Source organism: Sander vitreus, chromosome 5, assembly GCF_031162955.1.
Source record: "Sander vitreus isolate 19-12246 chromosome 5, sanVit1, whole genome shotgun sequence".
NCBI classification, from domain to species: domain Eukaryota; kingdom Metazoa; phylum Chordata; class Actinopteri; order Perciformes; family Percidae; genus Sander; species Sander vitreus.
In genome coordinates, this window is record NC_135859.1 from 26,843,160 (window position 1) to 26,865,102 (window position 21,943).

The 21,943-nt window shown below is 39.8% G+C and overlaps 1 protein-coding gene across 1 annotated transcript; it reads left to right on the forward strand.

Annotated features, from left to right (window-relative positions):
- Positions 1-14: 14 nt before the first annotated feature.
- Positions 15-13,527, forward strand: hscb (HscB mitochondrial iron-sulfur cluster cochaperone). The gene is made up of 6 exons (XM_078251314.1): positions 15-536; positions 642-738; positions 11,261-11,350; positions 11,513-11,657; positions 12,905-12,952; positions 13,093-13,527. Exons 1-6 carry the CDS (start codon positions 172-174, stop codon positions 13,185-13,187), a joined length of 840 nt encoding a protein of 279 aa, XP_078107440.1. The 5' UTR covers positions 15-171; the 3' UTR covers positions 13,188-13,527.
- Positions 13,528-21,943: the final 8,416 nt, after the last annotated feature.

The following is a 21,943-nucleotide window of genomic DNA, read 5'->3' on the forward strand; positions in this document are numbered from 1 at the left end:
CCAGCACCTCCGAGACGACGGATGGCAGTGTGGTGCTTTTAACAAACGTAGAAGAAGACCGCTCTTCCGCTATCTCTCTGGAAGGGGGTTGTTGATGTTTGGACAGTAAGAGAAAGATCATGTTTTGATTGACTGCACAACGGCTCTAAATAGTGTATTTTAATTTCGGAGATGTTGCCATTTAACTCTTTACGGATTGTGTGCTTATCCCGGGCTTTAGTGCACCCAAGTTGGCCGATGTCGAACAGACAGTCTGTTTATAAAACGGTTACATGTTCAGCACATTTTATGTCTATTAGCTTTCTCAAGGACACATGGAACAGCAACATGCACCTCAAATCACTGGGAAAGGAAAGAAAGCTCATTTACTACAGTAACCCAGTCAGTTCACACAGGAATTACTCTACAGGTCAAGTCCAACTGAACTGCTGGAACTGCAGACAGCCACTTGACACAACACCTGCATTCTTCTGCATGTCATGCAAAGTAGTCCAGCCCCCAGAAGAAGGGACATCCTATTTTAAAATAATGAATTGGTGAGTACCTTGTCTTATTACCACCATCTTTTTATTATTCATCAACATTTTATTTATTCAGGTAGCCTGTAAAACATGTAATGTTACCATGTTGCCTCTTTTCAGTGACTACACATTCACACTGGACATACACAAACTGCAGAAAAGATACTTGCTGCTCCAGCGGTCTCTACATCCAGACAACTTCAGCCAAAAATCTGTGGTAGGCAGGGGGATGTGAGGGGAATCTGAATAGAGATCAGTTCAGTAACATGGTGTATTCGTACAAGTGTGAGACACGAAATTGGATTTGACCCTTTGTCCCTTTTAGGCCACTTGACTGTGCATTATTGTTTTGTTAGTGTGATTCATTGTGATTTAATCAAGGGAATAACTCTGGGCGAAAATCACAAGTTGAGTTCGAAAGACATTGAAAGATATAGGCCCTTAAAAGGCTGTTTTCCCTATATTAAGCTACCAGGCAAACAAGGTCAAGACAAGGGAAGCAGTTCAGGAATTCAAAATCACAATTGAGAAGATGAAAGCATTGCTTTAAGAAAAAAAGGACAACTTGCAAAAAAATTAAAATATATAGTACATAATTAATGAGGAGTTCAAACAGCTTTATATTTTAAATTGTATAGTATGATCAGTGCTATTCAAGCGCGCAGGAACCTATTTTTGACCAGGGGTGCTGAATAAGAAAATAATGGATGTCTGACGATTTCTCCCCCCAGGAAATGTTTCAGATTTTGACAGCTAATATGTCATTTTAGCGCAGTGTATGGGTGAGAGTGAGAAGTTTTAGAAAAGTCCTGGGCAGCCAAAAATTCCACTGTTCCACAATTATGCAGCAGCACTCGCCACTCCCTCCACTGCGCGCACCCTAACATCACAGAAGCGTACTTGACATCATTAGCCTGTTTCAGTATATAGCTATGGTACATTATTTTTCTGATCGTCAAAACCACACCAGAGATGTTTGGCTTGGAAATATATGCTAATAATCAGGCTGCAATGACCTCGTCAACAATTTCCTAACTTGTGCCTTCTCCACAGCAAATAACCAAAGTTTCAGGAGACACTGAACCAGCGTGTAAACCGTAGTTCCTTTCCACACATGAACAGGAAGTAGCTGAACATATTGCCGTATTTCAGGATAATTACCAATTTTGCCCAGTAGATGGCACTCTAACACAACAAATGACACAAGAAACGGCTTATCATTCATTCTCATCTCAGCTAAAAAGACCGTTGAAAAGTTTCTGTCCCGAACCTCCTTCCAGGATAACTGAAGTTGCTTGGCTGACAGGGCTTTCTGAATCCTTCTGTAAAGTTATCGTTGGATGTTATGATGGTGCTGCTAACGTTAGCCTAGTTGCTTGCTAATGTTAGTTCAGATTCAGGCTCTTCAGCTGCCACAACAGAGTTTGCCTCGGTGGTGGACGAGGAAACATCAACTGTAACATCTACAGATGAAATCTTTTTTTATTTTATTGTGTCTTGAGATAACTCTTGTTATTTTATTACTATGCCAGAAGAAAACCTCTTGTATCCTTTTCTGTGACATATTCTTCTCTACAACTAACGTTCCTCAACTAGCCTCAGCCTGCTCGCTTCTCAGCGAGTCACATCACTTGACTCACTTTCACTTTGACCTCTATAGCAGCTATAACAGTTCATTTTTAGTAGGCTATATTCAAACCTATCCATAACCCTTTTTTGCTATTTGCCTCATTATTTGATATACAAAAATATAAATAATATCAGACAGTGAATTAGTAATTATTTAAATCCAGCTCCTGCTAGCAGGGGTTGCTGCAGCACCCTCAGCACCCTTCTTCCCACGCCCTTGGAGATATTAAGGGCCCAAGCTTTTTGTATGTTTTGAGGGGCTTAACATACTCAAAAACTCACCAAAATTGGCGGTCGCTTCAATTCTGGTGAAAAGTTTACATATTTTAAGGGTTTCGGGAATAGGTGCACAAAAATAGCTTGCTAGCGCTCCCTACAAAACTTAAAAAATTGAGCCCCTGCAATACGTTTAACGTAGACTCACGAAACGTGGTACACATGAAGCATGTCAGGACGTACAAAAAAGGTCATTGGAGCCATACCCTAAACCCAACAGGAAGTCCGCCATTTTGAATTGAAAGTTTGAAATTATTTGCTATTTTGGCCGTCGTACTTTAACGAACTCCTCCTAGAGATTTCATCCGATCAACTTCAAATTTGGTCTGTGCCATCTTAAGACGTTAAAGATGAAAAGTTATTAAAAGAAAAACTTTTCGTCATAGGACATGGCCGTGGCGGGGCAGCCATTTTGTGCGTTTCGCCATCGAAACAGGAAGTGGGTGTAACTTGAGTGTACATTGTCCATTTGGCTTGAAACTTTTCAGGATTCATAAAGCTGCTTACACACCAACCAGACGGCCAACCGTCGGCAGAAAAGGCAGTTGGACTGATCAGTCTCCCCGAGTTTGTCAAAATAACAGAACACACCAAAGAAACAAGACGTAATACGTCTCCATAACAGCAGGCGGGGCTAATCTGTATTGTCGCCCAAAAATGAAAACCGGCAGCTGATTGGACGAACCCATCACGTGGGTCTTGTTTGTCCAGAAATTCAAAGACAGACTTTCATGGCGGCTTGTTCAGAATACGATCTCATACTGTACTGAAATAGTTCACCGAAACGTGTTTCTGAAAACATTTTAAGCGAGAAATAGGCCATGCAGTTGCTGAATCTGTCTTCATGTCAGATCAACAAAGAAATTAAATTAAAAGATTTTCGTCAGATTTTGAGATACTCTAGTCACGCTCATTCCGCTCCCCGTTTCCGGGTTAGCACTCTACCAATCAGATGGGTCATTTGAGTCTGAGTGCCAGCAGTGCCCGCCCCTATTATACATGTCAAATCGGCCAAAATGAAGGCCGACGGTCCTTCGGACGGACGACGGCACGGAACACACCAAACAGACTCGAGTCACTGACCTCGCCAGACTGTCCAACAGCCGATTATCAGCTCTGTGTGTCCGGGCCTTAAGAGTCCAACCCTGACGACATCTAAAGGCCGATATTTACTCAAAGTCATAGCGCCTCCTAGTGGCAACAGGAAGTAGGCCTAAAAGTCAAGGTGCTATACTTTAACGAACTCCTCCTAGAGATTTCATCCGATGGACTTTAAAATGGGTCTGTGTCATCTAAAGTCCTTAAAGATGAAAAGTTATTAAAAGAAAAACCAAAAGAAAATGGTGTGGGCGTGGCGTGGCGGCCATTTTGAGCCTTTATCGATGAAGAAGTTGTTGTAACTTTAGTGTACATTGTCCAGTTTGGCCGAAATTTCTCACGATTGACAAGAGTCCAGGCTTGAGGACATCCATAGGTAAAAATGCTTAAGCTACGCCCACTTTCATAAAATTTGAACCATTTAAGGTAGACCCTTGTGTGAGGTATCATTGAACTCAGCAGAGAGTTCCTTATTCATTGGTGATGGTTTGGCCCGCCCCCCTATGCTTAAGCCACGCCCCCTTTCATAACTGGTGACCCGTTTAAGGTAAAGTCTTATGTGATGTATCAATGAACTCAGCAGAGACTTCCTTTTATATTGGTAAAGGTTTGCCCCAAACCCTATGCTTTGGCCACGCCCCCTTTCACAGCTAATGAACTGTGTGAGGTATCATTTAACTCAGCAGGGAGTTCTCTTTTCATTGGTGACGATTTGCAGTGTCTGAGTGCCGCAGTTTGCGGCGTCCGCCAGTAACCCCCAACGCGCGCAGAGGCGCGAGGGCCAGTCCAACGCGCTTGCAGCTTTAATTTTACTTGTATCAGGAAAAGCACAGGTGTATCACATTAATGAAGAATGTCCATTACGTATCCCAGGAAGCGATTCCAGTAAGCCAGCATGCACAATAACAAGATCCTGGAACTGGTTTACCTAACCCTTTATTATTGTTATTATTACACCTGTGCCTTTTTTCTGCCATGACATGCCAAGGTGTTTTTTGTGAAAAGGGTATTTTGCAAAATAATGTACATAGATTAAGAATAAAGTATGATTAAAGATAAGTAAGTCAGAACAAATAGTATTAAAAACACTAAAAGGCAAAAGCATGAGAGTCTGAAAATGTGGGACAAATAAAGTTTGAGAAACAAATTGAATGCTGAGTTTTAAGTAAGTAAAAGTCATTACAAATTAAATAAAGGTTAAGTAAGCAAAAGTGTCTTCTGTTCTTCATGTATTTCCTCACTCCTGCTAGAGTGGAACTGTGGTATTAACAGCTTAATTTACTTTTTTAAGATACATTTTTTATTGCTTTTTAAATTTTAAACATACAGAACAAAGAAACAGGAACACAAACCCTCTTCCCCCCCCCTGCGGTCTCGAGGAAAACAAAACAAACAAACAGAAATCACACCTTGCCTAATCACTCTGCTCTAGTTCTTGAGGCGCTGAGGTCATTAGGTCTGATATTTGTGCTGCTGCGTTTTTCCATAGGTTGATAGTCGATGATTTGGCTTTGTTAATCCTTGCTGTAGAGAGCTCAAGCATAACTACTATGTCCAGAAAATCGTTTGTTGTTGTTTTATACAAAGTGAATGGGGGGGGGGCAGCATGCAATAGGGAATGACTTTAGAGACGTATCTCTTCTGGGGAGTCCAATATGTCCTATGGCATGTGTTGAAATGAATATACTGGTGATTTGGGTTCTTGGAACAAAACTGTCCCAAACTGTCTCCCAATTAATTGCGTTCCCCTCAAGGCTCAGCTCTTGCTCCCATTTCTTTACTATTGGGAGTTCTCCTATAGATACTTGCATCAGTTTAGCATAAATCCTGGACACCAATCCTCTAACAGGAAAATCAACAAACCATTTAATGACTGGGTGCGCCTCAAGACTGTTTCCCCATGGCACTCCATAGCATTTATAGGGTTGATATTAAGCGAAGATAAAGGTAGAAAGATGTCCTGGCGACCTTAAACTAGCTCTCAGGTCCTCAAAACTCAACATACCTTTCTCATTGAATATCTGGTCTAAAGTATAAATACCTCTGTCACTCCACTGGTTACAAGCAAAGGGTTTGTTCCCAGACATTAAGTGTGCGTTGTGCCATATTGGGGTATTCAAATGCCACTTATTGGTATAGCGTAGTTGCTCCTCTACCTGTTTAAAGTTGGTCAGTGTGTTGGTGATAATAGGGCCATAGGCTAACATAATTATTTTTGGACACACCTGCAAAGGCAAGGTCTTGCAGTCTTAGACTTCCAGTGAGGTTTTGCTCTATTTCTCTCCATGGAACTGTAGATTAGGGGTCCATCCACACTTTGAGGGCCCGTAGCTGAAAGGCTCTGTGATACACTTTAAGGTTGGGGAGGGCCAGGCCTCCTGTGTTTGTGGTACGTTGCAGGGTAGAGTATTTTAGTCTAGGTTGTTTATTATTCCAAATATACTGCCGAATTACGGTATCAAGTTTCTAACAGAAATATATTGGTGGGGGTAATGGGATCATTGTACTTAAGAAATTCACACGAGGAACTACAGTTGTGTTCAAAATAATAGCAGTCCAACATCACTAACCTCATAAATCATCTTTTTTGGTAGAAGTGATATTTCTACATGGCAAATAATTTACTAGTAAGTGTTGTAGAGTCATAGAAAACCAACAGTCATGACATGCATGCTGCTCATTCTGTGTAATTGAATCTGTAATTGAAAAGGGCATGTTCAAAATAATAGAAGTGTTGTGTTCAATTAGTGAGGTGATTGATTCTGTGAAGAAACAGGTGTCAATTATGGCCCATATTTAAGGAAGGAAGGAAGCAAATGTTGTGCATGCTGGTTATAATGCATTTCACACTGAAATACTCAGCAAAATGGGTCGTTCCAGACATTGCTCTGAGGAACAGCGGACTTTGATTAAAAAGTTGATTGGAGAGGGGAAAACATAAAGAAGTGCAGAAAATTATAGGCTGCTCAGCCAAAATGATTTCAAATGCCTTGAAATGGCATCCAAAGCCTGAACGACGTGGGAAAAAATGGTCAACTACCATTCGAATGGATCGAAGAATAGCCAAAATGGCAAAGGCTCAACCAGTGATCAGCTCCAGGAAAATCAAAGAAGACTTAAAGTTACCTGTGAGTACTGTTACGATCAGAAGAAGGCTATGTGAAGCAAAGCTATCAGCTAGAAGCCCCCGCAAAGTCCCATTGCTGAAAAAAAGACATGTACTGAATAGGTTGAAATTTGGACACATTGACTGGCCAGGAGAAATGGTGCCAAATTCTGTGGACTGATGAGAGCAAAATTGTTCTTTTTGGGTCTAGGGGCCGCAGACAGTTTGTCCGACGACCCCCATGCACTGAATTCAAGCCACAGTACACTGTGAAGACCGTAAAGCATGGTGATGCAAAAATCATGTTATGGGGATGTTTCTCATACTGTGGTATTGGGCCTATTTATCGCATACCAGGGAATCGTGGATCAGTTTCAATACATCAAAATACTTGAAGCGGTCATGTTGCCTTATGCTGAAGAGTAAATTCCTTTTGAAATGGGTCTTTCAACAAGACAATGACCCAAAACACACCAGTAAGCGAGCAAAGTCTTGGTTCCAGATGATTGATGTTATGGAGTGGCCAGCCTAATCCCCAGACCTCAATCCCATAGAAAACGTGTGGGGTGACATTAAAAATGCTGTTTCTGAGGCAAAACCCAGTAATGCAGAGGAATTGTGGAATGTAGTTCAATCGTCCTGGGCTGGAATACCTGTTCACAGGTGCCAGAAGTTGGTCAACTCCATGCAACACAGATGTGAAGCAGTTCTCAGAAATAATGGTTTCAAAGTAAAGCAAACAAATTATTATAAAAAAAATATAATTTTAAAATATTCTTTTTTCTTCACTTTCTGTAAAGGAAACACAAACTTGATATATTTTGGTCATGTTTTGATTTGGAATTGAATGTGCAGTGTTCCCAATGCATTGGTATTATGGAAATAAAAGCTATTCTAAGGTTTTTGAGCATTATTCACTATTTTAAACACACTGCTATTATTCTGAACACAACTGTATGTTCATTTTAACAAAAGCAATCCTGGACCGTAGCGATGCCGGCAGCACAGACCAATTGGCCAAATCCCTTTGAACACTACTTAATATCGTTTCATAGTTGTCCTGGACAACTCGCTGTAGCGATGTGTGTATGGTGATGCCCAAAATATGTAATTTTGCTCTGGGTTGGTATTGTACCACTAATAGCTGATGTCGCCTGTCTGTTGTTCAATAGAAGATTAGATTTATTCCAATTCATTTTATAGCTGGAGATTGAGCCAAATTCGTTGAAGATCTTAAGAAGTTTTGGAACAGAGTCCTCAAGGTCAGAGATGTACAGCAAAATATCATCTGCAAATAACGATATTTAGCTGTTATTGGATTTAATCTGGACATTACATATTTTATTTTTCCTTATGGCTTGGGCTAACGGTTCAAGAGAGATCGCAAATAGCATGGGAGAGAGCGGGCATCCCTGTCGCGAGCCCTGTTCAATGGGGAATGGCTGAGAATGCAACCCATTGGTTGAGACTATGGCCGTGGGATTCGCATTATAAAGTACGTACCATGTCAATGAAGTTGGTCCCCAGACCAAGCCTCTCCATTACTTGCCACAAGTAGTTCCACTCTAGGCGGTTAAAAGCTTTTTCCGCGTCCACTGATAAAACTGCTGCCGTTGTTGGAAGATTTTTGGCTTCTTTTATTACATGAAACGATCTACGTAGTCTACGTTGTCTGCAGCGTGATGCTTTGGTATAAAACCTGATTGGTCGGGGTGGACTAGTTTCTCAATGAAGCGTTCTAGACGGCGTGCCAAGACTTTGGAATAGAGCTTAATATCAGTCCCAATGAGGCTGATGGGCCTGTAGTTTGAGCACTCCGTAAGATCTTTGCCCTTTTTGGGTATGACAGAAATTAGTGCAGTGTTGGTTTGTTGATGAAAAGTGCCCCTCTCTATGGCCGAGGTAAAAGTTTGTAAAATGATAGGTCCTAATATGTCAAAGTATTGTAGAAGAAGTTCTGATGGGATTCCATCTAACCCCGGTGTTTTCCCTTTTTTAATTGTTTTTAATGCTGATTTAAGTTCCTTTAACGTTATAGGTTGACCCAGTTCTTCTGCCTCCTCTGGGTCAAGAAGAGGCATGTTTAGCTGTTTTAGGAACTCTTGGCACTGTGTAGGATCAGGGTTGCAGGAGGACTCATACAACTTTGAATAAAAGGATTGAAAAGTGGTGCTGATTTCTTTAGGATTTGTTGAGATACCTCGGTCCGTGCGGATGCTGTTGATAGTAGCTCTGGACCTGCTTTGTTTTAATTTCAGAGCCAGCAATTTGCTTGGTTTACAATCATTAAAATAGTAATTTTGCCTCACTCTGTGCATTATGAATTCAGCTCTCCTTCTTAGCAAATCATTTAGCTGTGCTCAACTTGTGACTAGAAGAGTATGTGTAAGTTTAGAAAAACCCCTCTTTAGAGACTGCTCCAGGGATTTACAACATTCTTCCAACTCCGCCTTGAAGAGTTTTTAAGGTAAAGTAATGACTTACATGTCTAAAATAAGTTGTGCACTTTTGATTTAAAAGTATATTTGGTCAGAGGAGGAAAAATTGTGGATATAGGGCAGGAATAATGAACTATGACTAGGACTATTTGTGTCATTAATTAATCCCACAGTTATTTTCTTTATTAAGATGACCTACTCAAATTGCTTCTTTAATATGGAGAACAGTGCAAAATCCAAACATATCCTAAGAAAAATATGAAATCCTCATATTTATAGAAGTTAACTGTTAACTGAACTGTAATTTAAAAGAGGCACTCCACTGATTTCCACTTAAAGATTTAATGATCGGTCGACTATCGGTCAGAAAAAGAAATGCACAACACATAATATATGACATAATAATAAAAGGAAAAATATAAATAATTTAAACAAAACATGAATAAATGAAAAGGTGACAAACTTCACTGAAAGTGGTGTCAGCAAGTGTTCTAAATTAAATTGTTCTGTGTAGATATTAGTTATTGAAATGTTTACCTGGCAGGGAGGGTCCAATTAAATGTGCTTTCAAGTTGCATCATGGGAAATGTAGGATGCAGCGTCGTAGGGCTTGACTATTCTATATCCACGACATTCTACTTCCAGGATTGTTCAGGTGCCGCCGTAAATTCCGCCGGATGTCTTTCATTTCGGCCGGATGTCCGTTACCTTCCGCTTTCTTTGTCTTAGCATGTTAAACTCTGGTAGATCTCTGCAGGGTAAATCCAGACAGCTAGCTAGACTGTCTGTCCAATCAGAATTTTCTGTTGCACGACTAAAACAACCTTTGAACATACACATGTTCCTTCCTGAGGCTATTTTGCAGCCGCGCCGTTGCTGGGCCGCCCAAGACAATTTTGATTGGTTTAAAGAATTATATAGAATGTCATCAATAAAATGCACACAACTCATGATGGTGCTTTATACAGACATTAAAGGGAAAAGACCGGAAGAAGTTCTAATTCTGACATGCCCACTTGACGTTGGATGGAACATTCCCTCGCTGCTGTTTAGGAAGTACATTTACTCTTCTCTTACCTTCACTTTTGATATTTAACTTATTATAGGTAGAAAAAGTGTACCTTTCTAACACCAGAATCTTGTGAGGAAAAATAGGTTTGATGTATTTAGTAAATCACATTCAGCCCGAGGCTAGCCTGATATGAGACAGGTGGGCCTATATTTTACATAAAAACCTTGACTAGTTAAGCTTTAAAAATGTCAATGAAAGAAATAAGACTTTTCCAAGTGTATCTGAGCAGTTTTAAGTTAAATGTGTTTATAGGTTATTTTACAAAGTGGTAAATGTTCACATTATCCTGTTTCCCCCTCGTGGATCATTAAAAAAACTTTGCCTGGCATAAGAATAAGCATTATGAGTACAAGGAGGAGAGGAGGTGTGTTGCTTCGCACGTAATTTATTCTGTACACGCAGGTGCAAAAGCACAATGCAAAATGTTGTCAAGATATGAAATGAGAGCTTACTCATATTCAGCAAAATGTGAGAGAGGAGAGGTAGCCTAAATGGTTTCTACACACACAACCTGTCCAATATTGTACAGACTTTGTTTTATTTATTAGCACCTCTGGCCATTCTTTTCTTAATTAGACATCTTCCAGCCTCAGGGGTCTTCATCATATATAGAAAACTCATTACTTATACAAGGCTACAAGGCAGCCACCTACTGCACTGGTTGTTACAGAAACAGCTCCACACAATGGGCCCATGGGCCAGAGCTTGAGACTATTGATTTTCACAAGAGCTGACAGACCTGATAGCTGCAAAATGTACATGGATCCGCCAACCATTTCCAAGATATTTTTGTTTCCACACGTCTGTCGTGTCAAACTTACACCTGGATCCCTTGAAGTGTCCCAAACTGCTCGACTACAAAAGAGAAGCTGTATGTCATACACCTGACTGTCAGTATCACTAAGGATTTGGTGTTTAATAAAAAAGACAGTGGTTTATGGATTGGGATGATAGGGTGTAAAATTGCTCAGATGTTATTCCCTTTTGTGACAGTTTGATGTGTAACTCTGGATAATGTGAATATGTGTTAAAAACCACAATAACATGCTTTCCCTTTTTTAATGAATGAATATGCACTGAGCACGATTAGAAGCAAACTTAACAGAACCCTCTTTTGCAGAAAGAACAGGAGTATTCAGAAAGCCACTCTGCTCTTGTGAACAAAGCCTACCAGACTCTGCTTAAGCCTTTGAGTCGTGGTCTTTATATGGTGAGTTCTTCTGTGGAACAGTTTATTTTTTTATAACTGCAAGCTCTGTCTGTCTGATCGCTTGTTTTAAAGAAACATCCTTACTGTCTTAGTATGACGAAAAGTAGTAACGTGTATTTGAAGGAGCAGTTGAGTTTGATGAACTTCCATCCTATGTTTCAGCTGGAGCTGGAAGGGATGCGTATAGAAGAGGGCACCGACTCCGGGGCTGATTTGGAGTTTCTAATGGAGCTGATGGAGATCAACGAAGCCCTTGATAAAGCTAGGACTCCAGAGGAAGCCAATAAGATAGGCCAAGACACAAAAAGTAAATAAATATGCCAGTTACATTTAATTGATTTATTAATTTAGCACAGGTGGACGTTTAGTACATGAACCTGGTTAATTGATGCCGCTGATACATCAGATGTGTAGCTGTTTAAGATTTTTGACTAGTTTTACCTCTCCATGCCTCAAAACGTTATTAAAATGAAACGGTGTAAGACATGAAAATCACTTAATGGCTGTTCACTGGCTAAGGCATTTCTTTGTTTTAGGGGTTAAAGTTGTAATCCTTAAGATTTAAGTTCTGGTTGATTTGGTATGACACCTGTGATTACCATGGTAATAGCAAGTGCACTGCAAGCTGCTTTGTCAGGAATACAACAGAAGAGCAACTGGTGTATCTGTTCACAGTGCAACAAAACAAACTCATGTTGTTGGTAGGCATATATAGGCAATTTGAATCCTGGGTGGGAATTGCGGACTCGGCCATGTACAATGACCACTAATATATAGAAAGGTAGTTACAGAATCACTTAATGGCTAATGCATAAAAAATGGCGACCATAAATAAATGAGAAATTATCTCATGAAAATATCAATAATTATAACTACGGAACTATGGGATGTATATGCAATGCACAACAAGGTTGGCACCGTCAGACCAATGAATAAAGCAAACATGACCCATGTATCTCTGTATGGTCTGTTTAATCTGTGTCCCATTTTTGTAAACTAAAATATTTCATTATATCCTTGTGCTAGATAGTGTGAATTTGTTAAAGCTTTAGTGCATAACTTTTTTTTATATTAATGAACATCTGTTACATTCAAGTACATCGATCCAAAGCTAATTAAGACTATCAGCTCCACAAAACTCTCTCTGTATTTCTCAGTATGGCTATGTTCAGAAAATTGTGTCGTCCGGCGACTTTCGGACGCAGAAAATCGAGCGAAGATAATTACCTCTTCTGAAGAGTCCATCATGCATTTTTAATCCTCTGTGTCCTGCTTGGCTACAAGCAACTGCATGGAGGAGGAGTGGGGGTGGTGTGCAATCATGGAAGGCTTGTATCATGTGGATGCGCCAACAGTTTGTTGTCATTACTTAGAATTCCTCACAGAAACTACACACTATAGCTTTAATGTTAACAAAATATGTCTTTTTGATTTTTGTGGTTTGTTTAACCTAAAATAAAGCAGTTACTCTCAGAGGGGAGTGTGCTTTGTGTTCTATGTGCCATGTGTTGTTAACACGTGTATAACTGGAACTTGTCTCCTCCTCTCTTGCAGGGAAACTGGCAGTCTTGACAGAGGAGATAGATGCTGCCCTTCTTAAAGGTATTTTATTCAGATGTTCAAAACATTTTCTGTTCCTCCCACTCATTCCTGTGTTTGTTTTGTAATCTATTCTGAAGCTTTCCTTAAGTCACTGAGTGAGTCAGTGATTGAACTTCCTTTTGCACTCTCTTTTTTCTCAGGAGAGCTTCAAGCCGCCAAAGCCCTGCTTGCCCAAATGAAATACCATGCAAACATTGAAGAGAAAGTGAAGGAAAAACTTTCTGAATTCATGTAATTTCCCCCCTGTTTAGTATCACTTTATTTTATATTTTTAGCTAAAAGGTTTTGTAGATAAGCACACACATCATTGTACATTTGTTTTGGGATTATGTAAATCTATTGTTCAAGTTGAATAATAAAACTACTTTTAATGCATAGTACACAACTGAATTAATTGTGAATTGTACTCTGCTATTTTTTTTTATTTAAAACCGTACAGATATGAGGATGTAATTGGATGCATACAGTATTCCACTAATTTCACAAGCCTAATCATATCCACTTGTACCTAATGTATCATTAAATGTGACAGAGATCTATAATTGTCTCTGATTAAATGTGCTGCTCAGAGTGTTCATATGATTACCCTGCCTCTCAGTTCAGCATTTTGTCATGTGGGGCTCACACACAGAAATGTGACTCCCACTCAGTTCCTCAGGGTACCTTTAGGTGGAGACATAACACCTTGACAATCATACATATTGTACAAACTGGATATGGGACCAGAAGGAAGTCCTTTATAGGGATAGACAGCCTATTGAATTATTTACAGTGGCTTCATATGCAGCATTAATACTATGATAATCAGGAAAACCTCACTGAATGACGATTACTTGATGAGCCAAAGATCTAGGATCTGTGTAAGGTTCTAGCTCATAAATTGATTGTACATTGACCCTGTACACCTATGCGTGCAGCACACTGATAGGTGCACCAGAATTTAAATTCATCCATCTTCTCGCTCCTTGAGTTGTTTTTTTTTCAACACCATAGAGTCATAATCTGCTTTGCAAATTGGAGCTCCAGTCACACCAGGGGCTTTCTGAGAAACTGATACAGGTGCAATCACACTGAAATAAAAAGGTTGTCACTTAATCTAATGGCAAAAAGTAAACCATCAGATCACATATCGTGAAAAATGTTATTTGAGACACCCCACAACCTAAACCATTTTGTGTGTATTAGTGGTTTTACACCGACACTGTTTTTCTGTGCCCCACATCTCACTGGAACACCAACTGTAACACATCCTGACTGGTTGTTTATTAAGTCTGGAGCAACAATGTCATGTGTCTGAGGCTGTTTCGTTTTTTTTACGGTGGAGAAGCAGTTTCCTTAATACACATGGATAGACATTGAATTAAACAGGGCTTCTCCCACCACGAGGAGACTAGCAGGCCTATTTATTATTCATGTCGTAATCGGAAGGCATCTACGGCGCCTTTGAATTAATGAGAAAAAGTGATCGACCAACACTGAGGCCTCTGCTGTCTCCCAGAACTCTTTCAAATTGAGTTTGAAAGAGACGAAAGGGAATAAACTCACTACAGCTGGGCTGTGAAATTGACTTGGATGGGAAAATAAACTAGCTACATGCGACCGCCATGCACCAGTCAATGTGCACTGGGTTAATTCAAGCATTCTCTACAGGCCTACATGACCCAGTCAATATAATTCCTATTAGTTATGTGAGTTATTGCACTGGTTTGACATTTTGGGAAATTAACGTATTTAATATTGAGGGTTAGATGAGAATATATCACTCTCACATCTGTCTACTAAATATTAAACTGCAGCTAGTTATCTTAGCTTAGCATTAAGGCTGGAAACATATGGAAATAGCTAGCCTGGCTCTGTCCCAAGGTAACAAAATTAGCTCATTAGCACCTCTACTTTACAGTATATCTCATATGTTTAATCTGTACTAAAACCATAGTGCAAACAACAATTTGCAGTTTTACAGAGGGTTATGTGCTGGACCTTTTCTTTGCCTGCTGTGCAGTGACTTTTTACCTTTAAACAGAACCAAGCTACCTATGTCCACTTGTTTCAAGTCTTTATGCTAAGCTAAGCTAATCAGCTGCTGGCTGTAGCTTAATATTTAGTGGACAGATATGAAAGTGGTATTAATCTTGTATTTATTTCTGCAACAAAGCGAATAAGTGTGTTACCAAAATTATAAACCATTCCTTTAACATTGTGGAAATAATGACAGTGTCTACTTACATTAATACCTAAATAAAATATTTTCCTTTCATTGATTTGGAAATATGTAATAGTTGAGGCTATTTTGTGTTTCAGTTTTCATACAAAGAGTAGTCACAAATGGCCCCTTTGTATTAGGGATGCTGTTTTCCTGCAAAGCCAAAGAGACTCATTATATGCCTGCATATCACCATGTGTAGTGCCTGCGAAAAATCTAATTCTATATTTATTATCATATTGGGCAAGTGTTGCAAAAAAAAAAAAAATCACTGGAGACCAATTTTACCTGGATTAAGGTGTCTAAAAAGCCTCCAACAAGGTGACTAATAGTGCATAATTGCAGTATTAATCATCTCCATATGGCTTTACCGTAAATATCATAATAAGATTAATGTGTTCTTGTGACCCATGTCTTAATCATAATGTTCTCTTAATCACATTAAGACTAAAATGTTGGTGGGCCATTAAAGCACAACTGCAGTACTCTTGACAGAAACCTAATGGGGAAAAAAATCCTCATTATAGACTATTTGTCCTGTGATGAAGGAGTACAAACACCACTGAACTATATAGAAACCTTCAGCGATGGATACAAACAGTAGCCAATAAAAGGTCTGATTGACAAAAGTCTAAACCAGTGGAGGATGACTCACTGGAGCTGAGCTCTTTTCTGCTCACAGCCGAGCAGCAGTCTTTATGATCCTCGCCCCTCCGCTCAGCTACTGTGTGACTCAGCTGTTGAGTGTCAGTCCAATCATCCCACAGATACCTCAAGCCTGCTGTGTGTAGTAATGCCATTATAATCTACCACTATTAGGTTTTTTTCCCACCCTTAATCCATGTTTTTATGTCGTTTGCCTCATCTCTTTACCAAACCGTGTCTATGCCTCCCCATGAAGCTCAAATGTGCTCCCTGAATGTTTGACTCTTGCCTTTTCTTTGCTTAGTTTTGAGTGTGCATATTTTGATACGGTTTTCGGTCTGAACCCACTCATTGCAACTTGGTGTCACTATGATTCTTGTAGACACAGGGATGTCTCAGTTTTCACAAAGATCAAGAGCACTCAACAGTGTGGTTCCTGGAGTGAAAAATCCCATTCATATTCTGCATAAGGATTTTGATTATTAGCCATAATGTCTTAACCATCCAAGGTAAAATGACCACAAGTTACGAGACCGTGAAACGATGATTTATGCTCCTGCAGCAGCCAAAAGTCTGTATGAAATCAAAATTGTTTTAAGAAAGACACGTTTTTTCTGCAATGCCATGGAGAAGTATTAACCTACCCACAATCATAAACATAACAGCAACGTTTCTGATTGGTGGAACTTACTGTTACCATGGAAATGTTTACTGCACCCACGAACAGATAGTGGGTTGCTAGCACTAAAGTCAATGATCGTTCATGTACACACATGTACATGTGTCTTGTACCTTTGCCTTTTTTCCATTTTTAAAATGTTTTTATGTTTTATGGTCACAATTGATCTTGTGGCTGGTTGGCTTGGTTCCAGTCTTAAAACTCTTTCTTTAAACATTTTCTGAAACGACAATGGAGCAATTGAATGGGGAAAATCACTTCCGGAGCCAGAGCCGTTCAAAAAGTGGGCGGTCACTGTTGAGCTTTATAGGTACAACAACACAACACCTGCCATGTCCCATATGTCTGCTAATGTGATTTTATACAGTGAACATATTGGAAAATACAAGCTGATTTTTCCCTTTTCAGGCTTACCCGCGTGTTTAAAACCTGAATAGGGAAAAATAGTAATTGTTTGATGCTGACAGCTTGTATTTTTTCTGAATATCGTCTCCATTTTATGTAAACGTTCTATCTCCAACTTTAACCGGGGATCAGTTCATTAAAACTATGGATGTGACATTTCAAGCACTCCAGATCACTTTATTTTACCTCATTGACTGTAATTATAAGTCAAATCAGAACCCACTTTGACAATAGCCGCCTTTCTTCTCGGCTCCATGTTTGAGGGGAGAATTCCCAGAGGTGATTCTCACTGCAGCAGACGAGCCGCTCCTCTAAGCTTTTGATATAGGCCCAGCTGAGAGATTTGTAGGAGAATCTCTGCTCTGCTCAGCGATATGTGGAAAAGGCAGGTGCATTTAGACACGACATGTTTGTGTGTTTGTTCACACTTGGGTTGTTTGTGTTTGTGCAGACTAGAATGGAGAGCTGCTGTATCTTGAAATCCCTTTGACTTCTCAGAATGCGTAATCGTCCCTCCAAAAAGCAGTTGTCAAATAATCCCTTTATCAATTGCCTTTCCCAGAACCTCTTGTCACATATATTCCTCCAAATTGTATTGCATTTGTACGGCGCTGTTGTGTAGCAATCATGTCTAGAGGTCCACATCCTGAACAGAAAGTGTTTTGTTTCAAACTGAGCAAGGTCTTGATATTTTGGTATTTTAGAGCTGCAAATGTTTCACCTTGAGGTGTAGCTATGCAAACATAGCAGACCCAGTGAATGCAAATTGATTTTTTGTTTGCATCTATATGTTGCATCTACATGTTGTGAGCCTCCAAAAACAAATATCTGAAATGTTTACAACATTTCCCCAGTACTGAGGAGTATAATCCCTGTGGAAAAAGAGGGGTCCAGTTTTAATTAAACATCTGTGAAGCAGTGGGCTGCTGGTGGATCTTCAAGTTAAAAGGGATTTTTAGGCACTGGGCTGTCCTATTGAAACACCAGGAAATATTGCTTCAAAAGGCTCCTTTGTGGTTTTTGAGTTTGGAAAGCCTTTGAAGGCGAAGAACCAGGGGTTTGGTGTATGTGTGCAGGGAAACAGATCAGCCATTAACTTTCAGCTGAGTTAAGTGCAAACCACTAGCCTCTGGTGAGATCGTGCCCCTTACCTTATCTCCTCCTCTGTGCTGCAGATACTGCCTTACAGCAATCACATTGGTTCACAGTTCAGATCTGGTCTGATTGTTTCTCATCTCATCTAAATACCTTGCACAGCATTGAATAACTGGATTCTACTCTGATTCCACTCTGACATTGTGGCACAAAAGGCAAAAACTTTTACAAAGTTAAACTAACTTTAGTACTCCCTGCACTTCTTGTCTCTGGAAGAGTAGTAATCTAGACATCAACACCATGCGCTAACTGTGAGAGTAACTTGGAGAGAAGAAACAGAGAGGAACATATCGTCATGCTGCCCCTATATTGTGAAATATTTTATGATTATCTGGATGTCTGTCTATTTGTAATGTCACTGTGAGCTGAGCCTTGTTGCCTTAAAACAGGTAGCATACAGTGGGTTTTTGGACTGTGGGTTTGTCACTACAAGTGGCCCCTTTTCCATAATTGTTTGATCCATTATCATCAACATATTGATTACAGCAGCTTTAACCCTAACCCCCCCAAAAAAATAAAATTAAAATAAATAAATAATTACATGGAGCTCATGTGGAAACAAAGACCTGGCGATGATTTTGTAAAGTAAAAGTAAAACATGTCCCCCCTACTTGGATAACGCACCAGGCAAAGGCAATAATGTGGTTTCCATGTGTGAAAATGACACTGTCACATCTTTATAAAATTGAATTGAAGCGCAAACACCGGTTACAAACAGCCTAGCGTCTTAGAGATTGTAAGTAGTATTGGGGATGCTCCGTAAGCTCACCAGTTGGTGTGAATGTTAATGTGCAATCTTCAAGTAAATAGATATCACACCGTGCCGTAGCTTTACTTCAGGTGGGCCAGACAGGATTAGGGGTAAGTACAAAGCAATTCTGAGCTCTAAAAATAAAAATTCTATCATTGAGATTTATTACTATGCAGGATTTCTGCCAAATCTGTGCACCTGTGGCAGTATATTGCCTTGACTTAATATTGTCCGTGAGCCTCACCATATTCTCCTGCATTTTCATACAGGGGGGAAGAGAATTTGCAAGCAGCGGCGCACATTAATTTGTAAGGCCTTGCTTTTCAAACAAACAAAAGAAGAAGCGGTCCCCTGTCCGCTTGGGCTGCTGCTGATATCTCACATAATGATGACTCTCGTTACTCCGTGCATCCTACTAAGTTGAACAACAAGCTAACCTTTTTCTACTGCAGTTGTTTCTATGACAACGTGAGCCCCGGCTGCAACTTTTTGTGATAAGCAGAGAAGCCAGAAAATATATTTGATTGATCCTGCTTCTCTCCATGTGAATGATATCAATACTCAACACTGATAGGGCTGTTTAGGCTAACAAGCAAAGATCAAAAAGTATTTTTGCTCCACTTAAAAATGTGCCGCAGTTGAATATTTCTGAAAAGTTTGTTAGAATTTGTATCACTAGATTTCTTAAGATGTCATATTGTATTGAATGTGCATGACAACGTTGACCTATCGCAGGAAGGTCACATTCAACCACATGCTAATATCCAGTTGAATCTCTTTTGAAGGAAAAAATTGCCTTGCCTTTCCGTGTTATGAAAACATGGCTGCATGATTGCCTGCAGCAGCGATTGGCTCTGTGTGTTATATGAAGCTCCAGTCACACAGAAGAAAACCTTGGGCTTTTCTCTGCCGTGCTTTCCTTATTGCATTTGACAGGACAGGGACCACAAACCTCAATCCTTTCACCAGCTCAAATTGAGGCCTTTGAGAAAGTGCTGTGCCATTGACCCTTGGGCTTCACTCAGTGCCTCTTCAGCTGAAATCACCCACAAATATGTTGTACACCTTAGCACAGCTCGCAAAGTAATAGGGATTGGTGCTGTAATCCAGACTCGACATGAGGTGATGCGCGGCACGATTATGATGCACCACCCTCAGTTTGAATCTCTTGCCAATCACCAGGGTAGAGAGAAATTAATCACTCTCGGGGCTGTCAGTTGGCGTCAGCCAGGAGACATTTATCTTTGAACCCATGTCAGTAATTTGGCAATAACGGTTCCTTTGATTAATTCACTGCCTGAATCTCTGCCAGGAGAGCAAGAGTTCAGAGACAGTTACAGATTGATGATGCTTGTATCCTGTAATTCTGTGGCCCTCAATCTTTGCAGTGATTAGGCTTGTGTAAAAAAGACAACACATGTAATTGCATACTCCTAAACGTGATAATTGTTTGAGTGAGGAACTGTATTCTGAGGTGTCAGCATTAGCTTGGAGGTTTATTCTATCCACTTAGGAAGTTGCAGCTGATCTCAGGCTCGTTATGGAGCAGTACTGAAGATTGTTTGCCAGCGCTGGCTCACTGTGTCCTCAGATCAGCTTCATGCTGCTTAAGCAAAAACTGTTGACACATCTCAAGCTAACAGAGTTCATTCCAGCATGCATCCAAAAGGTTTCAGCCAGGAAGAGAAGACATTGTTATAGTTTGTCAAACCTGCAGTAAAAAAAGCTCATTCAGCAGGTGTCGTTCCACCTATCGCCACCTCCACTTCATTTGCTTTTTTGGACAAACTTGATGTTTACTTCAAGGCATCTCAAGGGGCTTGCCTGAGAGGTAAAAAATACCCTCAAGATTTCTTATTCTTTTTCATTTGACAGCTCAAAATGCAGTCCTGCTTTCCTGGTTATTTTGCACAGATTTTCACCACTCTAAATAGAAATTAATGACTGTTATCTTCCACACAATTGAATCTATTGGTAGAAAACATTGGAATCTTAATTTGAGAATCACTGATGTTATTATTTTAATCCAGCCATATGTCAAGATGAAAAATTGCCAACATTACTCCATTTAATTGGTATTCGGAATTACATTTTTTTTAATTTTTGGCTACAATTACCATCCAAAATACAGCAGATATAAAAATATATATATATAAATAATAATGAAAAACAAACCCTCTTTGGACCACTTGTCAAAATAAATAATGTAAGAAGCTCAATATTTGCATACTGTCTAATAATAATAATTGGTCTCAAAGAGCAATGTAGTTAGGGGGACACACACTACTGCTGAATGGAACTCATTCATGTGATAGGGAATGAAGAAAACAAAGCTGGTCTTTGCGTTTACGGTCTAGGTATCTGAGTTGTTTGTCAGTGTGTTTCCATTGGGTCCTATGTGAGATTGCAGTAGCATTTTTAAATGTGCAGGTCATGGAAAATATGATTTTTCCCAGCAGACGGTCTCATCTGGCTTATCAGAGTTTCCATATGGATCTCTTTTTCTCTCTGCAGCCCTCCCTCCACCAGAACATCTAAAAGATGTGTGCTCATTTCTTTTATCTTACCTGTACATTAACTCCATGTTTAGACAGATCTCATCCTCTATGTATCCATCGATTACATGACCTCGTACTGTGGGATTGACGAGTGTGACTCTGTTTCTGCCTGACGAATACTTCCCAGTTGATGGGGGAAATATTATATAAACTATATTATTATTTTTTTAAGTCTTGAAGCTGTGTAGTGTGCGTGGGTGTTATATTCCACTCTATATTTCATTTAACTGTGGGTTTCTGACTGTAGCCATGGAAACCCAGTCGCACCGTGACCCCTCCCATGGTATTACCTTATTAAAGTGAAATTTTGTAATTTAATGTAATGGAATAGCTGTAGTGGATTAGCATACAATTACAGCCATTTTACTTATCTTCACAGCTCTCTCTTAAATCTCTTTAATGTTCCACTTGCTGATGTACTTTCTAACACTGGTTGGTCCCCTGGCAGAGCAAATGCAAGTGCAAGCATATCATTCACACATTCTTGCATAGCTACGCAATATCCATTAAAATCACTGATAGCGACTTGTTATACATTACTGCTCTGCTTATTACTGTACTTCTTAAAAAAGGAATTACAGAAATGGTTTTATTT